General features: G+C 44.3%; 1 protein-coding gene across 7 annotated transcripts in view; it reads right to left on the reverse strand.

Annotated features, from left to right (window-relative positions):
- ZFAT (zinc finger and AT-hook domain containing) overlaps positions 1 to 26508 on the reverse strand; it is a 236951-nt gene that overhangs the window by 89986 nt on the left and 120457 nt on the right. For all 7 annotated transcript variants that reach the window (XR_010159683.1, XM_054657035.2, XM_016959895.4 and 4 more), the window contains 3 exons: positions 20539 to 20626; positions 18517 to 18666; positions 14116 to 14289 (listed from right to left, as the gene is read on the reverse strand). Coding sequence is in view for 6 of the 7 variants with exons in the window: in XM_054657035.2 (XP_054513010.2) it covers positions 14116 to 14289; positions 18517 to 18666; positions 20539 to 20626 (412 nt within the window). In the remaining variant the exon portion in view is untranslated. The remainder of the gene's footprint in view (positions 1 to 14115; positions 14290 to 18516; positions 18667 to 20538; positions 20627 to 26508) is intronic.

The following is a 26508-nucleotide window of genomic DNA, read 5'->3' on the forward strand; positions in this document are numbered from 1 at the left end:
GGTGCATACAGGTGACCCCGCAGTGGACCTTTCAGCTGAGTGCAGTGCCCTCCAGACCTGTACCTCCCTGACACTCCCTGAGACAATCCAAATATTCAGTTCTAATTAAGCCAGCCTAAATCAATATACCTAAAACAAAAAGCATAAAAGCAGAGCAAAGGAAAAGGTTTGTACAACTATATCAAAGTGTAAGCAAGCAGTTATAACAGCAGAGTTTACAGAAAACCTCCTGCTCCTCTTCCTAGCACCCTATCCGGCCTCACCTCCACCCAGAGCAAAAGCCAGGAGCTTCACAGTGGCTGCAGGGCACAGGGGTGTATGACTCCCTGTCACCTCTCAGAGCTCATGTACTGCCTTCACCTCTCTCCACTCCGTAGACACAGTCCACGCACCTACCTCCGGGCCTCTGCACCTGCTGTTCCCAGAGCCCGGGGTGTCCATCCCAGATATGCTGTGCTCTGCTGCCTCATCTCCCTCAAGTCTCTGTTCAAATGTCACCTTCACACTGAGCCCTTTTAGACCATTCTGTTTAAAATCAGTCCCTGTGCCCCTTTACTGATTCATTTTTAGCATTTCTCAGCCTATATTTTCATACTGAAATGGAATCATTTCATATTTGTATTTTTATTTTCATCTCTCAATTTTCTTAATATTTTAGATGTACTCATATTTCCATTGTAATATACCACACACTTTGCTGATTTATAGTGTTTGTTATCCATCTCACTCACGAGAATTTTCGCCTCATGACAGTGGAGATTTTGGGTTTGGGCTTTGGTTGCAATCACCGAAGCAGTGCACTGATTCACCTTTGGTTGGTCCATCTGGCACCCTTGCAGGTTGTGGGTACTTTGAGACAAGACTGCAATTTTCATGCCATGTCCTCAGTGCTTGGAGGTGAGAGCATCCTGGAGGTAAGGCTGGCAGTTAATTTATAGGAGCACCCCATTCAGAAGTCTGCTCAGCCACCCTTTCTCCCCTCCTCATAATCAACATGGTCACACAGGGCATCACAAGGGCCAGTGATATGTCGTCATACCCACCATCTCCCCACCCAAAGTCATAGGAGATTGGACTACAGTGGACAAGAGACTCTAGCTGAGCCAGGAATCAGAACTGTCCAGATATGAAGCTTGCAACTCAGGAGTGGATGGGAGTTGTGTTTTCACTCTGTGGGTGAAACAAGTGAGCAAGCCAATCTGCAGGCGGTGAGAGGAGAGCACAGCGAAGACAGACAGAGACAGGACATCAGAATGAAGTAAGGAAGCAGAGAGGACCAAAGGTGGAGGATGAAGACAATCGCCTGGCTGGCTGTGTCCATTCACTCAGCGAGCATTCACGGAGGGGCCGCTGGGTGCCAGGACCATGCCTGACCCCAGGAGATGAGAGTGGACAAGACAGCAAAGGCCCTGCCTCTGGCACTCATCACCTAAATGGACAACCAGCAAGTATTCCAACAAATAATTACCAATTGCAACACGCCACGAAGGACAAAGGCAAGGAGCCAGGGTGGAGCATGAGAGAGTGTGGAAGGGGGTGTGGACATGTGGCCAGGCTGTCAGGGAAGGCCTCTGTGAGGAAGTGACGTTATACTAAGATGGAAGGATGAGGAGGACCAGCCGCATGAGGAAGAGGTGAACACAGCACTGGGAAGAAGGAACTCAAACACAAAGGCTCTGAGTCTCTGTAAGATCCCAGGTAACTTTACCATAAATGCCCCGTGGCGACTTCTGTGACCTCAAATGAGTTTCTGTCAACTGCAACCAATATGAGTTTCTGTCAGCTGCAACCAAGAGTCCAAGAAGTATAGCTGTTGAATGAACCAGTGAATGTATGACTATGAAACACCAAGACCCCAGAAACCAGGCAAAAATAGGGCTTGACCAAACAGTGTTCTCTAGAGAGGACAGAATGAGACTTAATTAACTGAAAAAAGTCCAATGACAGCACACTCCCCTACACAGCACTATGAACCAAAGCTACAAATGCTTTATGACCATTAACTCATTTAACTGTCACAATACCTGTTTGACTTTATGAGCTATCATATAAATAAAAATTATAACATGGTAAGATTTGATACCCATTAAACTAAGAAACTAGACATTTTTAGTAACAAAGTGTTAAAAATGGAAGAGTTAAGCTGGGACACTTTCTTATTTCTGGTACAATTTTTTGGAAAGGAAGTTGGCAGTGCAATGCACAATTAAAACCACCAAAACAAAATAGCCATCCCGCTCCTGGAAATGTGTCCTAAGGAGTTAATTCAAAAGAAGACAAACTTTACATGCAAGAAAGAAGCCCCTGCCACATAACTTAAAATAATGGGAGGAAAAATGAAAATAACACATTGTCCGAAAATAAGGGAATGGTTACACAACTCATGGATCACCTTAGTGCATCATACAACTCTTAAACTTGTTATTAATGAACTGTACAGCAACGAAGAATTATTATAATATTAATTTCAAGGCTATAAGAATGATACCCTTTCATTACAACTATACAGCCATTCCATATGAGCATGAATAAAGATTTTTAAAGAATCATTTATTTGTTAGGTGATAGAATTGTGGGCATACTTGTAGGAAGCGGTTGGATTTTTATGAACATTGTTTTCGTGCTGTCTGTGCTCTAACAGAAAAGCATTTCAGATAATTAGCACGCATCTCTGAAAGGCTGAGATGTTTCCTCCGCTACTGCACACAAACCAGAAGACAGACCTTTCAACGCAGAGCCATAAAATGATACCAATGGCTTCTGAACCTGAAAGTTCACTGTCTTTTAAAAAACAGCCCCCCAGCCTTGACTGGCTACGCACTGACTTACGGGTGCTCTTTCTGACCAAGCATCTTTCTCCCTCTTCTTCACAAAAAAGAGCCAGTGGCCTAATTGTGCGAATAATCTCAGGAGTAGTCGCTTCTTTTCCTCTTGGGCAGGATTTAATTTCTGTAAGCAGTCAAATGTCATTCTGAGCCACACCTTGTAAATAAGGACAAAGCAAAGCTGAGTCATACCACTTTTTGGAGAAACACTCTTGCAGAACACACGCTCCAAGCTGACTGCAAGAATATTGCCACGGTGGGGGAAAAAAAAAAAGCCGACTGTGGGAACAAAGACTTCCTGGTCAGAAATTACAGAATTTAGAATCTCATTTCCTTATGAAATTCTTTATTTGACCCACAGGCCCAGATGGTAAAATGGTAAAACTCAAAATCATAACAACCTGGATGAATCTCACAAGCACAATGTGAAAAGGAAGAAGCCAGACATAAAAGAACACATATTGTATGAATCAACTCTATGAAGTTCAAAGACAGAGAAAAGCAAGTTATGCTGCTAGAAGTCAGGGCAGTAAGTAGTTACCTCTGGGGAGGAGAGACAGGCAATAATGTTGCAGGAGGAAGAAATTGCCAAGAGGCTGGCAGTGTGCTGTTTCTTCTCCTAGGCTGCAGTTACACAGGTGTGCCTCCTTTGTAACAATCCATTGAGCTGTACACTTCTGAACTGTGTGTGTGCGTGTGTGTGTGTGCACGTGTGTGTGTGTACGTGTTACTTTAATTTAAAAAAAGTAAAAAGAAAAATAACACAACAAAACAGGCCACCTTCCTTGGAAGGTTCTTGAGAATCGGCAACAAATTCATTTAAGAAAGGAAAGATGTGTCGTGTAGTTCAAAGATAAACTTTGAAGACTGTATGGCAATTTGTGGACTTATGCAGGCTGATGTTGCTGGTGGAAGGAAAGGGATCCCATCAGTGTTCCTGGCCCTGTAGTTTTCAGTTAGACATCTTTCTGAGTGCCAGGCTTGCTGGAGGTTTCCACTGCAGACACCGCAGCTCTTTCTGGAAATACAGTGTTTCACTAGCAGCTCCATTTCCCTTAAAACATGTGTGATCTGGTTGAACTCTCCTTCAAAGATGGGGATGCAGGCACGAAAATGTCATTTCCATTGTTTCTGTTCATCTCTCCAAAGGTGAGGCGTATCTTTGCAAAATCTCTCTCCACTTTCAAGTGTTCTTTTGGAAGGAGCCTCTTTCTTTGCCTAACCATGAGTGCTGGGACTGCATGTCCATGACTGATGAAGCAAAGCTGACCTCTGTCCTTTTCAGCGCTGCCTGGGCCTGGCAACTGGATGCTGGCTGAATTCAAAGATCACCAGACAGTGAAAAACCAGCACAGGGTCTGGAGTCAGAGAATCTGAGCTCTGCTCTTTACTCCAGCCTTACCCAGGTAAAACATTACCCACGTTGTCCTGTTAGAAAGGGAAGAGGGGACTTGAAAATAGGAGAAGGAAAGAAGAAACAGGAATACTTGTTATCCTGGCTCAGGTTAGAGAGATGTGACCGACCAAACCTACGAGAGTTCGAACTTCGCTTCCCGTTGACCTCCACGTTGAAGGAAGGAGAGGGGGATGTCAATGTGGTAGGTGGGGGAGCCAGCAGGGTACCTGCCTTGCTGAAGCCCCTGGGCTCAAGCAGGAAGTTATTCCCAGCTGGATATGGAAGCACAAAGGCACCCATGTCGCCCTAGACCTCTGAAGCTCAGCTGCAAGGGAGCCACACTCTGAGCTCCCATTCTCTGCTCCTGAAAAGAAAGGCAATCGCTCCCTGCCTCCCGGCAGCTGTGGGCGGGCCACCGTGGGATCTATGAAGCCCCAGCCTGGCGACTTGGCACTAACAGTATGTGCGGCACCTGTTGTTCCCTTTGTTTCTTACTACAGCCTCATCTGCTTGGTGACTTTCCCTGAGGATGACTCCAGCTGCTTGCTTACTTTAGATAGAGTTCTATGTAAAACTAAGAAGGAATGGAATGGTAGGAAAGAAAAAAACTTAAAACATCACCTTCAGCTTTTGGCATTTGGATTCCATCAGAACACAGAGAGAGACGGCAATGAAAAATTCCTTGGGATTTAAGGCAACTTGTTTGAAGTATCTGCTAAATTAAATCATCCTTGCCAAATCAAATTTTATGTGCACCTCAAACCTGAAAGAGCTCTAAAGTACTTAGAGGAAAGAATTTCTATAAATCTCAACTGTTATTAGTAATACTATTCTAGAGGCATAAAAGTAAAAATGCCTCCTTACGACTGTTTATCCAGTCTTACTGAAAAAGGTGGTATTTTACATAAGTAAATTTTCAAGAGTTTTTAGAAAATTGACTTTACCTTTTTTTCAGAAAACTGACTTTTACCCTTTCCAACAGTGATACTCTTTAAATATTAACTATTGCACTGTGCCTTCCTAATAGGAGAATATTTGAAAAAAAAAGTGACTTAATCTTTCCTAATGATGTAAATTAACTGCTACAGATATCCATTCTTATACTGTGTCATTAAGAGCTACTGGTTCATGCACCAGAGGAATGGGTACACGAGCTGACATCCATAGTATGAACCCAATTAATCTTCCTGCAACCCCATGCTGTGGGTTGATAATGGCCCTCCCAAAGATATCCAGGTTCTAATCCCCAGAACCTATACATGCTATCATATATGGAAAAAAAATAAAAAGGAGTTTGCAGATGTGATTAAGCTAAAGATCTTGAGCTGGGGACTAGCCTGGCCTATCCAGGTAGTCCTAGTGAAATCACAAGGGTCCTTATAAAAGGGAGGCAGGAGGCTTAAAGTCAGAGAAGGAGTGTGGTGATGGAAGCAGGGACAGAAGAGATGGGAAGATGCTGGACTGCTGGCTTTGAATGTGAAGGAACAGGTCCATAAGCCACAGGATGCAGAGACAGGTTCCCCTCCAGAGTTCCCAGAAGGAATGCAGCCAGGCTGACACCTTGATTTTAGATCGCTGACCTCCAGAGCTGCAACATAATACATCTGTGTTGATCTAGGTCGCTAACTTTGTGGTAATTTGTTACAGGAGTCACAGGGAAACATGTAACTTCCATGTTACAAATGGGGATCACTGTTCAAGGCTGTTCAGGCAAGAAGTGATTCCAGCCTGGGCCTGCCTCTGGAGCACAAGGTTTTTCCTACTCTACCTCCTCGCTTCTCCATGTAGCCCAGCACACAGAGGTTTGCTGCCTCATGTAAGAAAAGCGTCCTGCAGGAAGCATAACAGGCATTTTGCAGCAAGTGTTTTGCAAAGCACACATCTTCACAGTTCTAGCATCTGTGGTGATTTATGCAGTGGCAAATCAGAACAGAAATAGCTACAGCAATAAAAATACAGTTAAAGAAGTCTCTGTACTTTAAAGGCTGAACTTCAAGCAACTGCAGACTTAGGGCCTGATGATTCTCTGTAATTAGTACATCAGTTTTGATATAAGGAGGGATGGATCAGCATGAGACAGAGGTGGAAAGAAACCAAAGGCAGCACAAAGCCACATAAAGGACAGAGCACAGCACCAGGGCTAGATGAAAGTTACAGACACTGTGCCAGACATTTGCAGCTGAGACCCTCTACCTGGTGAGGTTTTAGGTGGCCAAGCCTCATTAAAAAGTTAAATCTGTATATCAATCTAAGCTAATTGCTCAGTAAGCTGCGTAGTTCATTTTATAGTATGGGCCCACTTATTCCCAGTGGATCTTGTGGTTTATTAAAACCTGAGAAAAAGAGCTACATAGGAACACCAACAGGGTGAACCTATTAAACAGTATTTGTGGGCCCTGAAATTAGCCCTGCCTTCTCCTGCCCACCACCCAGACTCCAACCCAATGATAAGCAACAGAAATCTACCATGTTCATCCAGTAGCCACACTTCCACACCTGCCTCTTCACCTTTTCTCCAAGGGCAAGTAGGAGGAGGAACAAAAGGGACAAGGATGCAGTGGAAAGACCAGTCTCACTGAAGTCTCCCAAGTTAACCTTGTAAGATCAATCCAGCTAGGTGCTCAGGGACCATTTTCTATTTACTTCCTGGTTCTGTTTTTAGAGGCAAAAGGCCATGGAGCTACTTTATCCTAGAGTGGCTTTGCTTTTTAGAGGACAGTGGAGGAAAACAAAACAAAACTCCATACTTAGATCTCCTAGAATATTTTAATCTGCAGCCATGAGATCTCTTATCATAAATTGAAGAAGGGACAGAAAAAAAGGGTACTTACTACACTCAAACCTAATTTCCATACTCAACTCTCCACTTGTCTATTACAAGAGTGCTTGAAGCCTGGATAATTCTTTTCAAATTTTACCCAAAAACTTCTTAATTAAAATGTACAGGGGCAGTTTGGATCAGGGGGAGGGGAGAGACCCAAAGGAATTAGAAATAAACTCCAAAGACTTTTATTATTTCATGATTTAAGGATTCCTGTTTGATTACATAACATAAAGGCACTGTACAGCTTAACCTTCCCCATCTGCTATGGGTGGGCAGAATCGTGTATAAACCTCCAGACAGCACATCATGTCTAGGGCTTTTTAAAGTCAAAAGTGGGAAACTACATTACAGCATGATCTTTGCATTAAATTCTTACATCCTGTTGGCATACACACAAAGGGTTTAATCGAGCCCTTTATAGATCAATTTCTCTCTTTGTACATATTGACTGGCAAACCTTTTTAACTGAAACCTTCACCCAGAATGAGCTATCTTTTCTAAGGTACAGTAATGAGTTCCTTTGGGAAACAGGAATGCCACAGATAGGAATCTATCACTTTAAGCCAGCAAATGTGAAAAATTGGATTCACAAGTAGTTAGAAGAAAGGGTAATTGTAATTATTCAATTCCTTTTTACTTCATTAAAAAATGCCCAAGAAGATTCATTTAATGGTGAGTTCCTTGACCATATTTTAAAATACCTAATTCACAAGCATTTGATTTAACAGAATGATCTAAGATGAAATGGAGAAAATCATTGACACTTTGTGAGTACTACTATATCGCAACCACTTCATGCAAGGCACTTTACATTTTCCACTCATTCAATAAACACAAATTTATTGAGTGCCTATGATAAGCCAAGCCCTGTTCTAAGTGCTGAGGATACAAAATAAATGTAGTAAGTCGAAAATCTCTGCTTGTGAAGCTTACAATCTAGTGGAAGACACGAAACATCATAAATAAGGAAATTATACAGTACATTGGAGAAGGGTTGGTTTAAAGAGAAAGTAAAAAACATGAAAGAGAGTATGAAGTAATTAGTGGGACAGTTCCAGTAACAGAGACAAAAAAGTAGTAAATAAGGAAACTATATAATACACTAGAGAAAGATAAGCCAAGGAGAGCAGCACAGGAAGCCACGGGCGTCTGGATTACTTGGTGGGGTATGGAGACCTTCCATACGTGAGCACCTAGGGAAGACTCATTCAGAGTGACTCGTCAATAAAGACTTCCAGGACATGAAGGAGGTATCCATTCAGACAGGGGGAAAGAACACTCCAGGAGGAGGGAAGGGCCAAAGCAAAACCCTTGAGATGAGCACATACCTGGCAGGTGTGAGGAACAAGAATGAAGATAGGCTGGGCATGGCGGCTCATGCCTGTAATCACAGCACTCTGGGAGGCTGAGGCGGGCAGATCACCTGAGGTCAGCAGTTCGAGACCAGACTGCCCAGCATGGTGAAACCCCATCTCTACTAAAGATACAAATTAGTCGGGTGTGGTGGTGGGTGCCTGTAATCCCAGCTACTCGGGAGGCTGAGGCAGGAGAATCGCTTGAACCTGGGAGGCAGAGGTTGCAGTGAGCCGAGATGGCACCACTGCACTCCAGCCTGGGCGACAAGAGCGAAACTCTGTCTCAAAAAAAAAAAAAAAAAAAAAAGGAATGAATACAATATGTGTGGAGAGATGCTAGCTGGGGGAGAGTAGGAGAAGACGTCAGAGAGATGGGGGGATCAAGCAGGTCATGGTGAGGAATTGGGCTTCCACTCAGAGTGACAGCAGATAGACAGGAGGTTTCTGAACAGAGGAATGGCACGACCTGGCCTTTGTTTCCACAGGATCACTGGCTGTTCTGTTGAGAATGGACTTGTGGGGACCAGGAGAGGTTCTAGGGAAAGCAGTTAGGAGGCTACTGCAAGAATGGAGGCAGGAGATGACAGTGGCCGGTACAAAAAGGATGGCATGAGGGTGTTGAGAAGCGGGAGAACTCTGGATCATGTTAAAGACAGAACGCACAGGATTTGCTAATGTATCATGTGTGGGGTATGAATGAGACAGTCAAGACTGACCCAATGCTTTTGACTTGAGCAAAGGAAAAGGAGTAGCCATTTCCCAAGATGGGGTACAGCAGGGGTTGGCAGCCTATGTATGCCCAAGCACCAAATTTAGTCTACTTCCTGCTTTTGTACAGAAGTCTGGCTTTTACACTTTTCAAAGTTCATAAAAATAAAAACTACAAAAAAGAGAAAACTGGATGTGGCACTCAAAGCCAAAAATACTTACAATCTCTTTACAAACTTTGGCAACCCCTGGGCCATAAGAGACCGGGTCTAGGGACGAAGATTGGGAGCTTAATGTTGAGCACGCTAAGCTTGGGGGGCCAGGTGGGCATCCAAATGCAGATGTTGAGTGGGCAGTTTCAGACATGGCAGTGCCAAGGCTGGGAGGAACAAGAGGGCTGGAAATACAAGTTTGGAAGCCTTCTGTATTAGTCCGTTTTCAAACTGCTGATAAAGACATACCTGAGACTAGGTAATTTATAAAGAAAAAGAAGTTTAACGATTCACAGTTCCATGTAGCTGGGGAGGCCTCACAATCGTGGTGAAAGGCACATCTTATATGGTGGCAGGCAAGAGAAAATGGAGAGCCAAGAGAAAGGGGAAACCCCTTATAAAACCATCAGCTCTCGTGAGACTTACCCCTAGCATGAGAACAGTATGGGGGAAACTGCCCCCATGATTCAATTATCTCCCACTGGGTCCCTCCCACATCACATGAGAATTATGGGAGCTACAATTCAAGATGAGATTTGGGCGGAGACACAGCCAAACCATACATCTTCTATCTAAATGGTGTTTAAAGCCATAAGACTGCGGGGATCACCTAAGGTGTCAAGAAAAAAAGAACACATGGTGGCTCATGCCTGTAACCCCAGCACTTTGGGAGGCCACAGCAGACAGATCGCTTGAGGTCAGGAGTTCAAGACCAGCCTGGCCAACATGGCGAAACCCCATCTCTACCAAAAACACAAAAATTAGCTGGGTATGGTGGCACATGCCTGTAATCCCAGCTATGGCGGGAGGCTGAGGCACAAGAATCACTTAAACCCAGGAGGTGGGGTTCAGTGAGCTGGGATCACACCACTGCACTCCAGCCTAGCTGACAAAGTGAGACTCTGACACAGGGAACAAAAAAAAAAAAAAAGAACAATGCCCACAGGCTGAACCCTGTGGCCTCCGAGAGGTAATCAGAAAGCTAAGGCAGAACCAGGACAGGATGCCGAGGCAGGGCAGCCAGGAGAGCAGGAGGCCGCCAGGCAAACATGGGGTGCACTTCCTGTCTTTTGATCCTCAGACCCACTCAACAAGAGGGTATACCTATCCCAGTTTACTGATGAGGAAAGTGAGGTTCAGAGAAGTAATCTGACCAAAATCACCCTACTAGGAAGGGGCAAACAGATCCACACCCAAGCCTCTCTAGCTCTACCTACTCTACACAGCTTCTCTACAGAGCAACCTATTCAGTTATTACTCATACCACAAATACAACTAAAACCAAATAATTCCAGGCAGGCTGTAAGGCAATCTTGGCTTCTAAGTAAAAAGCTAATTCTATGGTTAAAGGCTGAGAGCCTCATCAAGACAACCAAGGCACCTGCACAAGCACAGGTGACCAATGGATTCAAAGCATGTTACAGACATCCTCAAACAGCTCACAAGGTCATCCCCAGGGATAGTCCTAACTTGATGAACAATTCTGAAGTTTATCCAAAGGAATAATAACTAAATGATAAAAACTATGTAAGCTTCATAAAAAAATTAACTTTACTGGATAAAAATAAAGTTAATTACTAGAACAGCTTGAAAAATAAGGTACTAGTACAAAAATCACTGACACAGACCAAAATCTCAGAATTAGACCCAATATCTTGGGAAATTCTGGCACTGCAAAATAAAATTGAAAGGACTGATTTCTCTATAAATATACTGAGTCAATGATAACTGTTTGGAAACAAAGATTCCAACCACATACCATATGCTAAAATAAATTGCAAGAATATTAAATTTCATAAATGTTATGTAATCATAAAATAAAACTCAAAGAAAAAGTAAAAGAATTTTGCCCCAAACTGAGGAAGGTTTCTTTTGACAGAAAGAATCATGGAAGATGAAAACATAAAGGAAAATAAATGAACAAAGTTATTTAACTTTGTATATAAAAAGATACCATAAACAAAACATAGAGGCAAATGATGACAAAGTATTAAGATACAAAGAGCTCTAAGACATCAACAAGATAAAATATGAGCACTACAGAAATAAGCAAGAGATGTAAATAAACTTTTTTCAAAGTTTCTATAATAGACATGTTATGGGAGAAAATTAAAAAGGAAATGACTCACCTATAGCTTAATTAAAGCTACATCCTAGACCAGCAATGGAGCTAGAACAAGGGGTCTATGACTCAGCACCCTGTTTACCAAGCCAGTCCCAGGCAAAACATGAGACTGGTAAGCGTCAAAAGAGAAACACAAATAATGAAGTACAGCAGCCCTGTGGGAAAGCAATCATCTGGAATTTAGAAATAAAGCTGTATCGGCCCCTCCTATTTCCATCCCTTTTGCTCTACTTTACCCCTTTCTTCCTAGAATCAGAGAATTGAGGCTGAAAGAAACCCAAGAAACATGAAGGTATCATTTCCTTATTTTGTGATGTGACAAAACTGAGACCCAAGTAGTGGAAAAAGTTGGCACTGAGGCAAGCTACCTGTTCCAGTGGTCCTCTCATTGCACCTGATGACTGATGCCTTTCTTTTTTTTGGGAGTGGGGGTGCAGGGAATGGGTCTCACTCTGTCACCCAGCCTGGAGTGCAGTGGTGCAATCTTGGCTCACTGCAACTTCCGCCTCCAGTCTCAAGCAATCCTCCCACCTCAGCCTACCAAGTAGCTGGGACCACAGGTGTGAGCCACCATGCCCTGTTAATTTTTTGTATTTTTGGTAGAGGCAGGGTTTCACCATGTTTCCCAGGCTGGTCTCAAACTCCTTCGCTCAGGCAATCCACTCACCTCCCTTGGCCACCCAAAGTGCTGGGATTATAGGCGTGAGCCACTGCGCCCAACCTGGATGCCCTTCTTCCCAGACAACTGAAAAGTGCTGAAAACAAAGATACGACTTTACAAATACCTCACCCTCCCAAAAATGTCAGCAGAAAGAAAGAAAGAGAAACAATACAAATTCCCAATGTTTTGTTAGAAAATACTTCATAATGTTTGAATACCATTCCTTTTTAGGAGTTGCATTCCTGCTTTGACAACAAGACATCTTTGTCCATCTGAACTCCCTTTCCTGCCGAAGAACTCAGAGAATCATGACAGAGAGGATAGGCAGAGTGTGCTGCTGTGGACCCGTGATACCACCAACTACTCACACCGACCCCATCCCTCCATATCAGTTGGTCCAGAGCCTGCCAGATTAAATGGCTTCTATCTGCTCAAAGGCTAAGCCCAGACTGCAGAACCAGGCATGAGACGACAGAACCCTGTTCAGTGCCTGTGAACGCCTTCTTGACCCTGTCACCGTGGCCTACTGGATACTCCAGGCTTCCCTGCCTCTGGGGACAGCTGCTCTTCATTACTGAAGGACTGCAGTAGTTATGTGCTATCATCTTAAGAAATGTAATTCTTGCCTAAACGTTCAGGTAGCTGAGCGGTCAGTAAGGCTTATTGTTTGTGGAGGCGTAGAATCATAAAAAACTACATGACTTTAATGCTTTCATTATTCAAGTATGACTGCTTTACTGTCATTGTATTTTTAATTTCGATTATGGATTTTTTTTAGAGAGAGTACTGCTTAAGTTTTAATAGTTATGGCTCTGGCTCTTTTTCAGCCTTAGGCAAGCCCTTGATCTTTAATTCTGATGAATCCCAGCCAAGTATTCAGCCTTTGCACTGAGTCCCTCGAGCTCACCTGAATACTTGCTGAGGGCCCAACCCCCCCCCCCCCACACACAACAGGATTGATTTTCAGAACAATCTTAAAATAAAGATAGAACTTAAGAGCTATATCATCCACTAAATTTTGAAATTAAAAATCACTGTTGAAATAATTTGGATTTCTATAGTAAACTCCAATTTTTATACATAATTTTGGTAAATAACAATACATTTATAAAGTTTATTAATCTTGTTACATGAAGTATTTACAAGTCCCTCACACAACCTGTCTTTCTAAGTAAAATCAAAAATGTTAAAAGTCTCTTACGGTTTAGCTGCCTGTCTTCCTAGAACAAATCTTCTTTCCCTCTATCCAGCCTGTGCCAGGGAGACTGTGCCCACTGCCTACCGAGCTCACCACCCACCTCGACCCATGCCCTGCTCCCAGGGCTCCCGAGCTCCCCTCCATCACTGCACTTACCTTTACCATGGCCTGCCTGCTCTTCTGCCCTGCCTTCTAGATTATGAACTCCTTGAACGCAGGAACTTGTCTCTACTTGACCTGGTATCCCTAGAACCTACCTCCCTGTCTAGCACATATAAGAACTCAATCAATGGTTCTTAATGAATGAATGAAATTAGAAATCCACTTAAGTATGCTTTATCTAGGTCAAATCTGCCCAAATGTTGGTTTTACTTTAGACTTAGTTCCACCACTGAGGTAGCTTGGATGATAAGAGACTCACTTGAAAAATCAGGCCAGGTGTGATCAAGGTTGCCCTCAAGATCCTTGAGCTCCAGGTGGGGATGGAGGGCTAAAAAGGATGGAAACTTCGGAACCATGGATCAAGGCTTCCTGAAGACACCTCCTTTCCTGAAGCAGCTTCCCTCCCTGCATACCTCCACCACTGGCACCGACACACCCAGTAAGTGTTTATCCTGCACCTGCTGGAAGTGAGGCACTGAGCACAGGAATGGGAGGAAGTCAGGCCTGGTCTTCACCGCTCTTCCAGAAGCTCCTCCTAATGGGCACGTGCTCTTTCCTGCCTCTGGTACAGCAAGTTTCTGACGAACTGGAACATCAGCTTCAAACCACACATTTAGAGGGGAAAGTTCACCTTGGGCCATTTACTCACCATCTGCAGTGTGAAGGAGTTTGTGACTTTTCAGTGTCCCTTTTGATTTGAATTTCTTGCCACACATGTCACATAGGTGGGTTTTCTCAGTGCTGTGACGATTCATATGAGCCTTGAGGTTACTCTTGCTACGAGTTGCATACTCACACAAAGAACACTTGAAGGGCTTCACACCTGCCAAGGGAAAAATGTATATATCTCTATATATTTACATATGTTTATGCATATGTGTGAATCTGAAGGAATATATATATCCATATCTAAATACACTTATAGATATGTATATATAAAACATCCGTTTTGAACACAGCAGTATACTTGCTTGGCCCTAACACACCACACACTTCCCACGCCAGGTTCTTCCCCAGGCTATACCTTCCTCCTGGGATGCCCTTGCCTCCTGGTATACCAGGTGCCTCCACCCTGCAGCTTTCTCTGACCTTCCCTGGTAGATTTCCCTACCTCCCTATCAATGTTCCCAACTCCTGTAACTCTCTCCTAGCTGAAACGTTCACTGCACATTACAGTGAGTCCTTCATATCTGCCCTCTCCCCATAGTCTGGGAACTCCTTGAGGACAGAGATCCTGAGCAACCTGCAGAGCAGACAGTCACTAAATTCAATTGAACTGAGTTAAACTAAACACAAAGGCACCAAGGCCCTTTGCAAAAACTCAATGGGATCAGGCACCAGGACCAAATGTGGAAGCACATTTACTTTGTAAAACAAATTGAGCTTTACCAACTGGTGGCTGATGGGCTGTTGACTCTGACTGTAGGGGCATCTTGGCATTCACCACTCCTTCATTCACCAAGTGTCTACTGAGGACCTATTTTCATAGTAGGAAATTTCATAGAGAAGAGTGAATCCCAGCCTTCACTGTCCGGTGGGAGATGCAGACAGGTAAACAGGCCGTTACAATATTGTGTGATGTGTTATAGGGACAGGGGCTGGGGCCGGGGGAAGGGGAAAGAGGGCGGGGAACAAACCTGCACATAGTAATGAAGCAGACAATTTTTAGTAAGCCAAACGTTTTCACCCATTATCTACACTACCTATGACTTTGCAGTTGAGGAAACCAACGCTTAAAGAGGCTGAGGGCAATGTCCAGGGGTGCAGAGCTGAGTTGCACATTGGGGTCTGACGTGCCTGAGGGCCCACGCAAAGCCCAGCTCTGGTCTGGGTTTCTAGACATGAAGTAATAATCTCACCATAAGTGTCAACAGGCTGTGTGCCCTTGAATTTATGTTTGGGTCATAGTTCTCATCTCTGTAAAATGACAGGACCAGGAGTCACTTCCCAAGAAGCCTTCAGGGCACCAGATCCATCGTTCTGGGTTGGTCATTTACAACACACTCTCACAAGAGCAGGGCCACAGCTGTGGTGATAGCCTGGGTCAAGCAGCATCTTTCTGTATCTCACATTACCCTTAGCAGGCATTTCAACCCCGAGTCAAAGCTACAGATGGCTCAGAACTACCACAACCACAGAGAAGAAGACCACACAAACCACACAAAGAGGGAACATGGTGCATCCCTGCTGTCTTTAGATCCTTTATAAATGTGTGAACAGTTGAGTATACTCAGGCACTATTTGACCTGGTGTTTTTCTAAAACATTAAAAGAACTCAAAAATGAAGACATGCACTGTCTCCCAGTCCTGGAGAAGCCAAATTCCTATTATCTGTTTCTCATTATGACTGGAAGGAGAAGAACCAAGCAAAGCAACACAGAGACCGAAGTATACATATTTCCATTAACATCTTTGCCCACCCACGGGCTGGCTGTGGAACCCTGGGGAGTCACCTAAACAGCTCTGCACTTCCGTGGACTCTGTGACATATGGTCGTGGAAAATGAGATGGTGCAGGTTAACTAGCTGTGGATCTCCAGATCATCCACAACATGGCATTCACCCAAGGCGATATACCAAGACACTGTCTACTCTAAATTCTCCCCTAAGAGCCAGTGTTTAGAACTGCTGTAGTGGATGGGTCCCAGGTCCATTGCTTGACTATTAGGAAACCTTGAACAAAGTTGCAGGTCCTCTAAGCAACAAATGTCGCAGGTATGCACAAAATTCTACACAAATGGTTAATTTCTGTGACTACAATCAATACCTGTGTTTTCTGTTTTTCTTTCTTTTTTCAATTTAATTTTTTGGGTTTTTAAATTTGTTTTTCTTGTCCTATGTTTTGAGAGTAAACAGAGACAAGGGATATTTTATGGTACAGGGGATCAATTCCAAAGAACCCCAATGTATGGTGTGTGTACTGATATCCTGTTTCCTTTGTGATTCCTTCATTACAGAGAAAGTCATAAATTAGAGAAAAAAAGAAAAGATGCCAGGATACAGCAGCCTTTGGCTTTCTGAATCTTTATCAATTCTGAAGTCGCTAAAAATATTAGATTACTTTCAAATGGCAAATACGCAACATTACTGCATCATCACAAGTATTTACTTAACACAACAGCATCAGCCATGTATTAAGTACCCAATATGTGCTAAGCCTTCTACTGAGGTTTTTACATAAATTATCTCGTTGATCCTTGCAACAAATCCCAAAGCAGTTCACATTACAGATAAACAAACTGAGTTTCGAGAGACGGAATTATTTGTCCATCATACATGGTGAGGGTGGGATTTGAACCCAGTTCTCTCACTTCTCATGTGAGTACAATTACAGTTTGATGCCTTTATAAGCCCATGGTCTCCAGCCTCTGCTGGGCCCTCTGTGCTTCCATCAGGGTCAGCTCCCTGCTGATTCCCATGAACGCCATTCCAAGCCTGCCTTCTTGGCATTCTTTGCTGAGCAAACTGTGACCATCAGCTATGAATGCCTTCAACTTCATAACAAAGAAACAACACGTGTATATACATGTACCTGCTACCACCCTCACCCCCTTCACTCCTGTCTCAGTGTAGGAGGTGCCTCCTCCTTCTGAAACAAGTCAGTTCAGAAGAGAAGAGCAAGGGTTTTGGACAGATGGCATTGGTTCAAATCCCAGTTCCGCCACTTGTTAGCTGTGTGACCTTGGGCAAATTACTTCACCTCTCTAAGCCTCATTTTCCTCATTGGTAAAATGGGGATGGTAACAGCACCCACCTTTAAGGTTGTTGAGAATACTGACTCCAATAACGTGAGTCAAACACTGAGCACTGGCGTCTGTTTAGGTCACTCTTAGAGTGCTCAGGGCATAGGACTGCCATTAGCATTTGCACTTTGGTGTCCACATGCATCATAAACCTCTTCCCATCACTTGGCTTTCAGAAGGGGCAATAGTACCTACAATGTAATCATCACTCTCCTCTCCACAGCTGAGTTGTTTGTACCAGGAGTGAACATTTGACACAAAGCACCCAGTCCATAGGCACCCCAACACTGTGACTGCCTTCTACAAAGGATTCTGCCTTCTCGGAATGGCACTCTGGAGATGGAGTGTTCATTATATGCTGGTAAACAAAAAAGTAGCTTCCAACCTTGGAATTTATCTCAACTCCTTCTGCCTTCTCCAGGTTCCCAATCTGTCAGTTACAATTCTCATTACTGAACCCCTGGTCTCTCTCTCCCTAATAGTTCCTTCCCTGGGACCTATAAATAGGTCATTTTATCCCATATTGTAGAAAATACTTCATCCTTCATCCCCTCTACTCTTGTTTTCCTATCTGCAGCATTCCAGGTTCCTAATAGGCAGGGACCTGATACAGGTGTCTGGAAGGGCTTTCCCTGGCCCCTTGGCTCCTACCCTAATCCCCAGGAGGGCCATGTCCTTATCCAGGGGGAGAAAACAAAGTTGACGGTCTGTTGCCCTAGTAGAATCTTCACTTCCAACTTCCCGAAGCCCTGAGAGTGGCCCCACACTTCCCTTCACAGGCAAGCAACCCAAAAGCACAGCCTACCTTCTTCTCTCCATTCCCTCATCTCCATTCTGCCCTTCCACCTTCTGAATTCCTTCTCCATAGCCTGAATGGTAACACTCCACACTGCTGGAATGGGAGAACTACTTGCTGCCCTCCTTGCTTCACTCATAATACCAACAGTTCTGGAAAACCCGCTATGCACAGGGCACAGGGTGGGCACTGGAGTTCCTGCCATGAATGAGTCTCCGGTGTTCCTGTTCTCAAGGTACCTACTTTCCAGCAGAGGAGTCATGTGATTTATTTCACTACAATTGCAATGAGACCTATGAAGGAGTGCACACCTCTATTCATCGCAATTGCAACTAATTAAGTAACAGTTTAAATTACTGTTTGTAGCTGGTTGATGGACACACCTCTCAGTGTGCTAAGCAAATTCTAACAGCAGGGATGTGAAGATACAGCTTCCTCTCAATGTACTCCCAAAATGAAGGATGGAAGCACAAAGTTAGAAAGGTGCCCAATTTGGAAAGATGAATACTCACCTTCATGAGCCCAAATATGACGCTGAAGGTCTGAGCCATTCTTCATGAAATAAAAGTCACAATATGGGCATTTCATGGCTCTCTTTCCAATTAGCCCTTTCAGCTGAACCCTCCTCCCGAGAACCTCAGAAATGGTGCTCATGGAGACCTCTAGAAGAAAAGCAGGATGTCAAAAGGAGTCAGAGCACCTCAGGGGAAGTTAGACATAAATAAACCTCATTGCTAAGCAGCACCCGCAGGAGGAATCAAGGTGCGCCTCATGGTGTCCAGAGACAGGATTTTCACCTAAAAAGTTAAACCAGAACCAAATCGAGTTTCAGATCTCAGTATCTGTTAACATCACGTATGAGGAATGGAGAAGCAACATCACAAGGCAATTACCACACAAATGCAGAAAGTGAAACTGTCTAAAGGAAAAGTGACTCAGTTTCCCCCATAAGTCAATGTCATGGAAAAAAGCACAGCGGGGCACTAGAGAAAACAAGAAACAGAAACGTAAGGAACTAAACCACTAGATGCACATGCATGGATGCTGGTTCAAGCGAACCAACAGTTAAAAAGAAAAATCTTGGGGAAATTGGGGAAATTTTAAACAGACTGATAATAGGTGGCAATAATGAATGACAGTTGATCCTATTTGCTTTACTGGTAACATGGTGGTTATGTTGAAAGCAATCCTTATTAGTTGGAGATGCATTTTAAAGGTTTTTATGGAGGAATTACATGCTGTCTGGAATATACTTTAAAATATCCTAGAAGAAGAAAAGTGCGTGTGGTAGATACATGAAAAAGAGTTTGACAAAATGTGGATAACTGTGGAAGCTAAGTGACAGATACAGGAGGTTCCTGGCATTGTTCTGTGTGCTCTTGTATTCTGGGATTTTCTGGAATAAAAAGCTTAAAATAATAACAAAATAATGTCTTACATCTGTTCATCAGCAAAGGCTAGCTGTTTTAAGAATAACTTTGGCTCACATTGGATCCCATGTCACTTAGGACATGAGGTAACATGAGAAGGACAGAGCTGGGCCTTCAGAGAAGCACATAGCCCACACAGACGAAGGCCTCACAACTCTGTCCATTCCCAGCTGAAACATGAGTGTTAGTGCCCTTCTGTTATTTCTTTATCTTCCTCCATTTATAATCAGTGAGTCAGTTCCCTTATACCAAGAGCAAATACAAAATAAAGAACAGGAAAAAAGAGACATGTACGAAGGGAGAGGCACATTTAGAAGAAGTACCTGTTACTCCCTCATAAAACACACAATACACTTGTCTGCTTTCTTGGGCCTGCCTGTAGAGGCACTGGAGATGAGGCGGGATAAGCCCCGACTCAGGGAGCCCATGGGAGTTGCTGGAGAGTCACAGTGACTTGAGCACAGCGGTCAGTGCGCCCTGTGTGACGTTAGCAGGGGCGCGGGGTGGACCCTCGGCCAGGCTGGAAGCTACAAAAGCCTCCCCAGAGGCAGGGCTCTGAGGAAGAATGCAAAGAATGAACAGGAATTAACCAGGCAGGGCAGAAGGGAAAATGTTCCAGGTGGCACGAACAGAAATGACAAGGTATGAACACCCAGGTAGCTGGTGCCTCATGCACCTGAGCAGTGTGGAATATGAGAATACCCGTGGTCATGGTCTCTCCAACTCAAGGATGCTCTTCAGCATGGGCAGGGGCCAACACCCCTTACAAACCACCACTCTGGGTAACACAAGCTTATGACAACAGCCCTGCCTCACATGCGACCCATCCGAAGGCATGCAAAGTTCCCATTAAAAGGGGCAGAGGGTATCACTGAAATTGCAGGGTTGAGGGTTGATGCATCTGAAGACCAGATAAAAGAACAAAAGGAAATAAATAATTACATCAACTTCCCAGCGTCGAATAAAGATGTTTGTTTCCCATGAATATATTCACAGCTTCATCCCTTTTTATTTCTATATAGTGCAGTTAATGTAAAACATTGTTTTAAAATAAACATAAGCATTTTTAACATTAATCTTCCACTCCAAAATGCACAACCTTACCAGGATGGTTGGTCTTGATATGTGACTTTATCAATCGATCCTCTGAAAAAGACTTTTCACAAACAGGACAAGAATAACTCCTTTTGTCCTTAATAGAAAGAAAACATAATCAGTTGACTTTCTCATTTAAATCTGTGGTCTGTAAAAAATAACCATCATCATCACCATCATCACCCACCACCACCACCACTACCACTCACGCTATCACCCATCACCACCACCACCATCACATCACCATCATCAATACCACCATCACCACCACTAGCACTATCAACAGTCATCACCACCATCACCACTACCACCATCATCACCATCATCATCACCACCACCAGCACTATCAATAGTCATCACCACCAGCACTATCAATAGTCATCACCACCACCACAACCAACACCACCACCACCACCACCATCAACAACACCACGACCACCATCACCATTACCACCACCACCACCATCACCACCACCACCAGCACTATCAACAGTCATCACCACCACCACAACCAGCACTGCCACCATCACCACCACCACAACCAGCACTGCCACCATCACCACCACCACCACCACCATCAACATCACCACGACCCCCCTCACCATCATCAACACTAGCATTCTCATCAGCACCATCATTATCATCAGCTTCATCAAAACCAGACAAAGTACATCCTTCCAAGCACATACATACACCCTCTACCTGGCGCTGCACAGCCTGGGGAGCTCGAGAGTAGGGGAATGGGGGAATGGCATCAGCTCCATTTCAGAAGGAAGGGATGGGGCTTAGAGGGGAGAGTTCTGTGGAGGCGGGTGGTACTCAACCTCAAGGCTGCGGGTCTACCACACACACCAGTGCTACTCTACAACCCAAGAGCATATTACATCCGCCAGCACTCAATGCAGGGATTGCATGGCAAGTGATTTTATTGAGACTCACAACCACTCACAAAAGATAGGCGCAGTTCATGCTCATGTTACAGATTAAGAAAACAAGGCCCAGGAGATAAGCCCAAAGTCTGAGAAGAGGAGCCAGTGTTGGAAGTAGAGTGTGCAGATGCCCACCCAGGATGCTTCCTGCCCCTCGGTGTCCCACTGGGGCTGCAGATAGGTTGTTCATCCCGCATTGCTGCAGCTTCACAGCCAGGGCCACCATGGTGTAACATTCTCAATTAGGAAGAAGCTTTTGTGAATTACCAAGCTATGGCTTTTGCTCACCTCCCTTTGCTCTCAGCGCTCACTTGAGGGCGATTTCATATCACTCTTTTCCCCTAGAGTGGGTGTTATTGGTTGAATTCTATCCCCTAAAAAATCATATGTTGGAGTCCTAACCTCCAATACCTCAGAATGTGACCTTATTTGGAGATAGGGTCTTTACAGAGGTAATCCAGTTAAAATGAGGTCACTAGGGTGGGCCCTCATCCAATGTGACTGGTGTCCTTATAAAAAGAGGAAATTTGAACACAGAGCTGCATGCAGGGAGAACACCATGTGCAGATGGAGGCAGAGACCAGAGCAATGCATCTGCCAGCCAAGAAATGCCAAAGACAGAGAGCAAATCACCTGAAGCTCAGAAAGAGGCACGGACCACATCCTCCCCCACAGCCCTCAGGAGGAAGCGGCCCTGCCAACACCTTGACCTCTGCCTTCTGCTCTCCAGGACAGTGTGACAGTAAATATCTGCTGTTTATACCACCAGCATGTGGCACTTCGATTGCCAAGCTTACCAAGCCCACAGCTTACAGAGAGCCAAACCCTGGTAGGGAGGACTCTGCGCAGATAGGTGAATAAAAAGTAAAAACAAAAAATTCAGAACTACCACTGCAAGGAAATGTTTTGGGCTATGTGTGTTTTGGGGGAAGTTAATCCACTCCACGCTCACTTGGATTTACAGAAGGACTAATTCCCTCTACTTGTGGAGCCCCTACTGTGAGCTCCCCAAGGCACCAAGTGTGTTCCATGCCTTGTGTGATGAATGCTCTCCTCACTGTGCTCCCCACCGGGCAGTCTACTCCTACTCTAAATAATAAAAAGCACAAGAGCTATCACTTCTTAAGAACTCACTGGATGCAAAGTGCTTTACATTACCATATCCTATGAGGCCTTTAGAAACTTGCCCAAGGTTCACACTACACCGAGGGCAGAGCTGGACTCCAGAGCTCTTGCTCTTATGAGACCCTGACTAGCAGAACAGGTTCAGGGCTCAGAGCCCCTGGGTTCAAATCTTGGTTTTGCCCCTTGTTAGCTGTGGAACTTTGCGCAAATGATTTAACCTCTCAGTGCCTCCGTTTCATCATCTATAAAATGGAAATAAAAAACAATGCCTCCTTCACAGGGTCACAGGAAGGATAAGGGAGATGAAAAAGACATAGAGTGTTTAGAATGGAGCCTCTTCTATAGTGAGTGCTCAATAAATCTGAAAGACTTTGCTGCTGTGGTTTCCGCATTGCTATCATGCAACTCAGGCTGAGACAGCAGCCCTTCTCATGGGCTAATATTCCCTCGGAGTCTCTGAGAGCGAGATCTGAAGGAGCACCCTCCACCTCCTTTGGTGTTCCCCAACGTACACTTAGAAAAAGTGTACTTTACATTAAAAACCAAAACCAAACCAAACCAACCAAAAGTCCTTCTGAACAACCAAATGGTTTCAATGCATTTCCCACCAAACATCTGAATACCAAGCAACGACAGCCAACCGCACATGTCCAAGGGATCCAGGCACCACTTAAGAAACTGTCCTGAGTTTTCTGGCCAGGCAATGCCACAGATCCCCACACAGGCTACACCACAGGCTCAGGGCTCCTCAGAGCACTCCTGTCACTGTCCTCCTCTGCCCTTGGCCTTGGGCGAGATGCCCCGGGTCAGGCGGGCATCCTGGAGGAGACCTCCACCACCCCTGGCTGCCTCTCGGTGCCCACATCATCAGAGTTGATGGAGGCATTCAGAAGGGCTTTGCAGGAGTTTACGGTGATCTCCCCTGAGCCTCTGCTATTTGATTTTTTTTCTTTTAATCTCTGATAGTCAGAAAGCAATTTATCTCAGAGCTTATCAGGGGCCCTTATTTTTTGATGCCTTTGAAGACTGTCAGAAGGACACAGATGGTGGTAAAGGGTACTGGGCGGGGGTGGTGGGGGGAACTCTTAGGACTCATTTACTTCTTTTTCAAAACCTCAGTTCCATACCAGAGATGAAAATTCAGACTGACACAGCAAACTTAAAAAGAGTGGTGGTTAAAAGAGCTCCCAGCAGAGATGGAGAGTCTGAGAGACCCATGCCTTAATGACGGTAGGAGAGCCCAGCTTTTGGAGTCTGTTTGCTCTGATGGAAATGGCCTTCAAAGCAATCAGGACCCTTTGAAAGAAGGGAGACGCTGCACGAAGCTGCAGCATGGCCTGGGGTGCAGGGTCAGCTCCAAGCCTGAGGCTCACAGCCCAGCTCTCTGCTCCAGGCAAACCTCATCTGGTCTATGCCTTAGCGGCAAGTGCTTTAAAAAACAAAGGTGGGCCGGGCGCGGTGGCTCACGCCTGTAATCCCAGCACTTTGGGAGGCCGAGGCGGGCGGATCACGAGGTCAGGAGATCGAGACCATCCTGGCTAACACGGTGAAACCCCGTCTCTACTAAAAATACAAAAAATTAGCCGGGCGTGGTAGCGGGCGCCTGTAGTCCCAGCTACTCGGGAGGCTGAGGCAGGAGAATGGCGTGAACCCGGGAGGCGGAGCTTGCAGTGAGCCGAGATCGCGCCACTGCACTCCAGCCTGGGCGACAGAGCGAGACTCCGTCTCAAAAAAAAAAAAAAAAAAAAAAAAAAAAAAAAAAAACAAAGGTGGGGGTTTCTACTCAACCATTTCTCAGGAATAAAGGCCACAGTTATGGCATGTGCTTTCCTCCATGGACTCACTCATTCATTCCTCAACTGCTACAGGGCCCCTGTTATGTGTCAGGCACTGCAATGAGGAAGAGGTGTGAGACTCTCAGGCGCTCGAATGCTCATCAAGAAAGAGATGTGTCAACACGTGGAACCCAACCATCAGTGAGGATGTCTGCAGAAAGTGCAGCAAAGCACAGGAAAAGTGATGCTGAAATTGCAACTGATTTGAACAAGTTAGAAGAGAGCCAGAAACGTGCTCGATTTGGGATTTCAACTCAAGCGTTTTCCTTTCCACTGGAAATAGGTCTGTTTTGCCATGTGATGCCCTTTCAATTTAGAATCTCAGTTTTTGCTGAAATGAAGCTGTTCTATACACAACTTGCTCTGGTAGCCTGAGGTTTCCTGGACAGTGGATAAAACACCTAAATGGAGCAACACAGAAACAAACTTGTTTGGTGATCAAGTAAGAAAAGACCATTTTCTTATAGCTCTTGGGAAGGGAAAACATTATGTGCAATCATTTTAATTAAATAACATTTCCTCTACTTTAAAAGTACACATACTGACCGGGTGTACCCATTTATTTCCAGAAGGAGATTGAAAGTAGCTTCGTCTACCTTCTCAGTGCTTTGTTGGCAATATATTATTTTAGCTTATCTCCAGAAAGTACATGTAAGATTTCTTTTGAATATGTGTACCTTGATAGCCAAAGAAAGACTATGCACTTCTCAATGACAAAGGTTAAGTATTCTAAACATTTGTTGAGAGACCATCAGACTCAATAGATGCACCACCGCCAATCACTATTACTATTCCTCTTCTTCCTTCTCCTCCTCCTACTAAAAAGGAGGATTAGAAGGATGAATTACTCTGGACAGGCCCCTCCCTATATGCCGTGTCCCTTACGAACATCATCTCGCTAAATTCCCATGGAGGTGGGTCCTGTTGTCATCATTTCCAGGGGATTTGTTAGGTTACGGAGCCACACCACTTCTAAGTCCCAGAGTCAGAAAGTAACATCAAACTTACCAACTCCCAAGCTCAGACTGTAACTGCTACAAGACCCTTAGCATCAGGTATCTTTGAGGTTTTCTGAGAAGCAACACAGGCCAGAAATAAACGGAATAAACTGGCATATCATAAACATCTGCCAGATGCTGCACTTCCTGCTGCCTCACACTTTTGTGTCAGAAGTAACTTTAAATAACAGATTCTCAGATCCCACCTCAAATTATGGTGGAGGCAGGAGCCCAGGAATGTCATTCATAACAATTATCCCCATGAGACTCTGACTGAGGTCATGAATTATGTGATTTAGGCCACTAAATATGTATTTAAGGAGACCCACAGGGGTCACCCATCTGACAGCAACACCCAGCACATTCATGCACACACACTGACAGATAAACATTTAAACGCTGAAACAAAGGTCTCTGAAAATAATACTTACCCTTGGTAGAGGTGAATAATGCTGACAAGTTCTATTTTATTTTATTCTGTTTCATTAATAAGATATCCTAGCTGTGAATCACTAAACTGATTTCACGACCTTCTAATGGATCTTTTTTTTTTTTTTGAGAGACAGAGAGAGAATGCTGACTTGGGTGTTCTGTACAGTACATATTTTCTAATGCAGTCCTCACAGCCCAAAGAGGCAGAGGAAAGTACTTTTTATCTCCGTTTTTATAGATGAGAAAACTGAGGCTCAAGGAGGCTAAGGATTTGCCCCAGATCACAGAGACAGATACGGGGCTGAACTCAGGCACATCAGAACCTAAAGCCTCCTCTCATCCTACTAAAATCGTCTCAAGTGCCCCCTTTATAAAGTTTGCACAATGCTGTTAAAAGTGGATTTGCTCCAGAAATGTCACTGACTAACTCTCTTGACTAGGTCCCCATATTTCCTCAGTGCCAAGACATCTCTGACTATAAGTTGACATTATTTAGTTACTAATTGGAAGAAGGAGGTAGTGGGAAGAAACTTTGTTAAAGGTACACATTCTTTCCAATCATTAGGTTTATCCTTGGCTAATAAATGGCTGTAAGAGTCACAGAAACAGGCACTCAGCCAGATTATCCTACAGTCCTGATGCAACTGGAAAGAACTTGGA

The sequence above is a fragment of the Pan troglodytes genome, chromosome 7 (assembly GCF_028858775.2).
Source record: "Pan troglodytes isolate AG18354 chromosome 7, NHGRI_mPanTro3-v2.0_pri, whole genome shotgun sequence".
NCBI lineage: Eukaryota > Metazoa > Chordata > Mammalia > Primates > Hominidae > Pan > Pan troglodytes.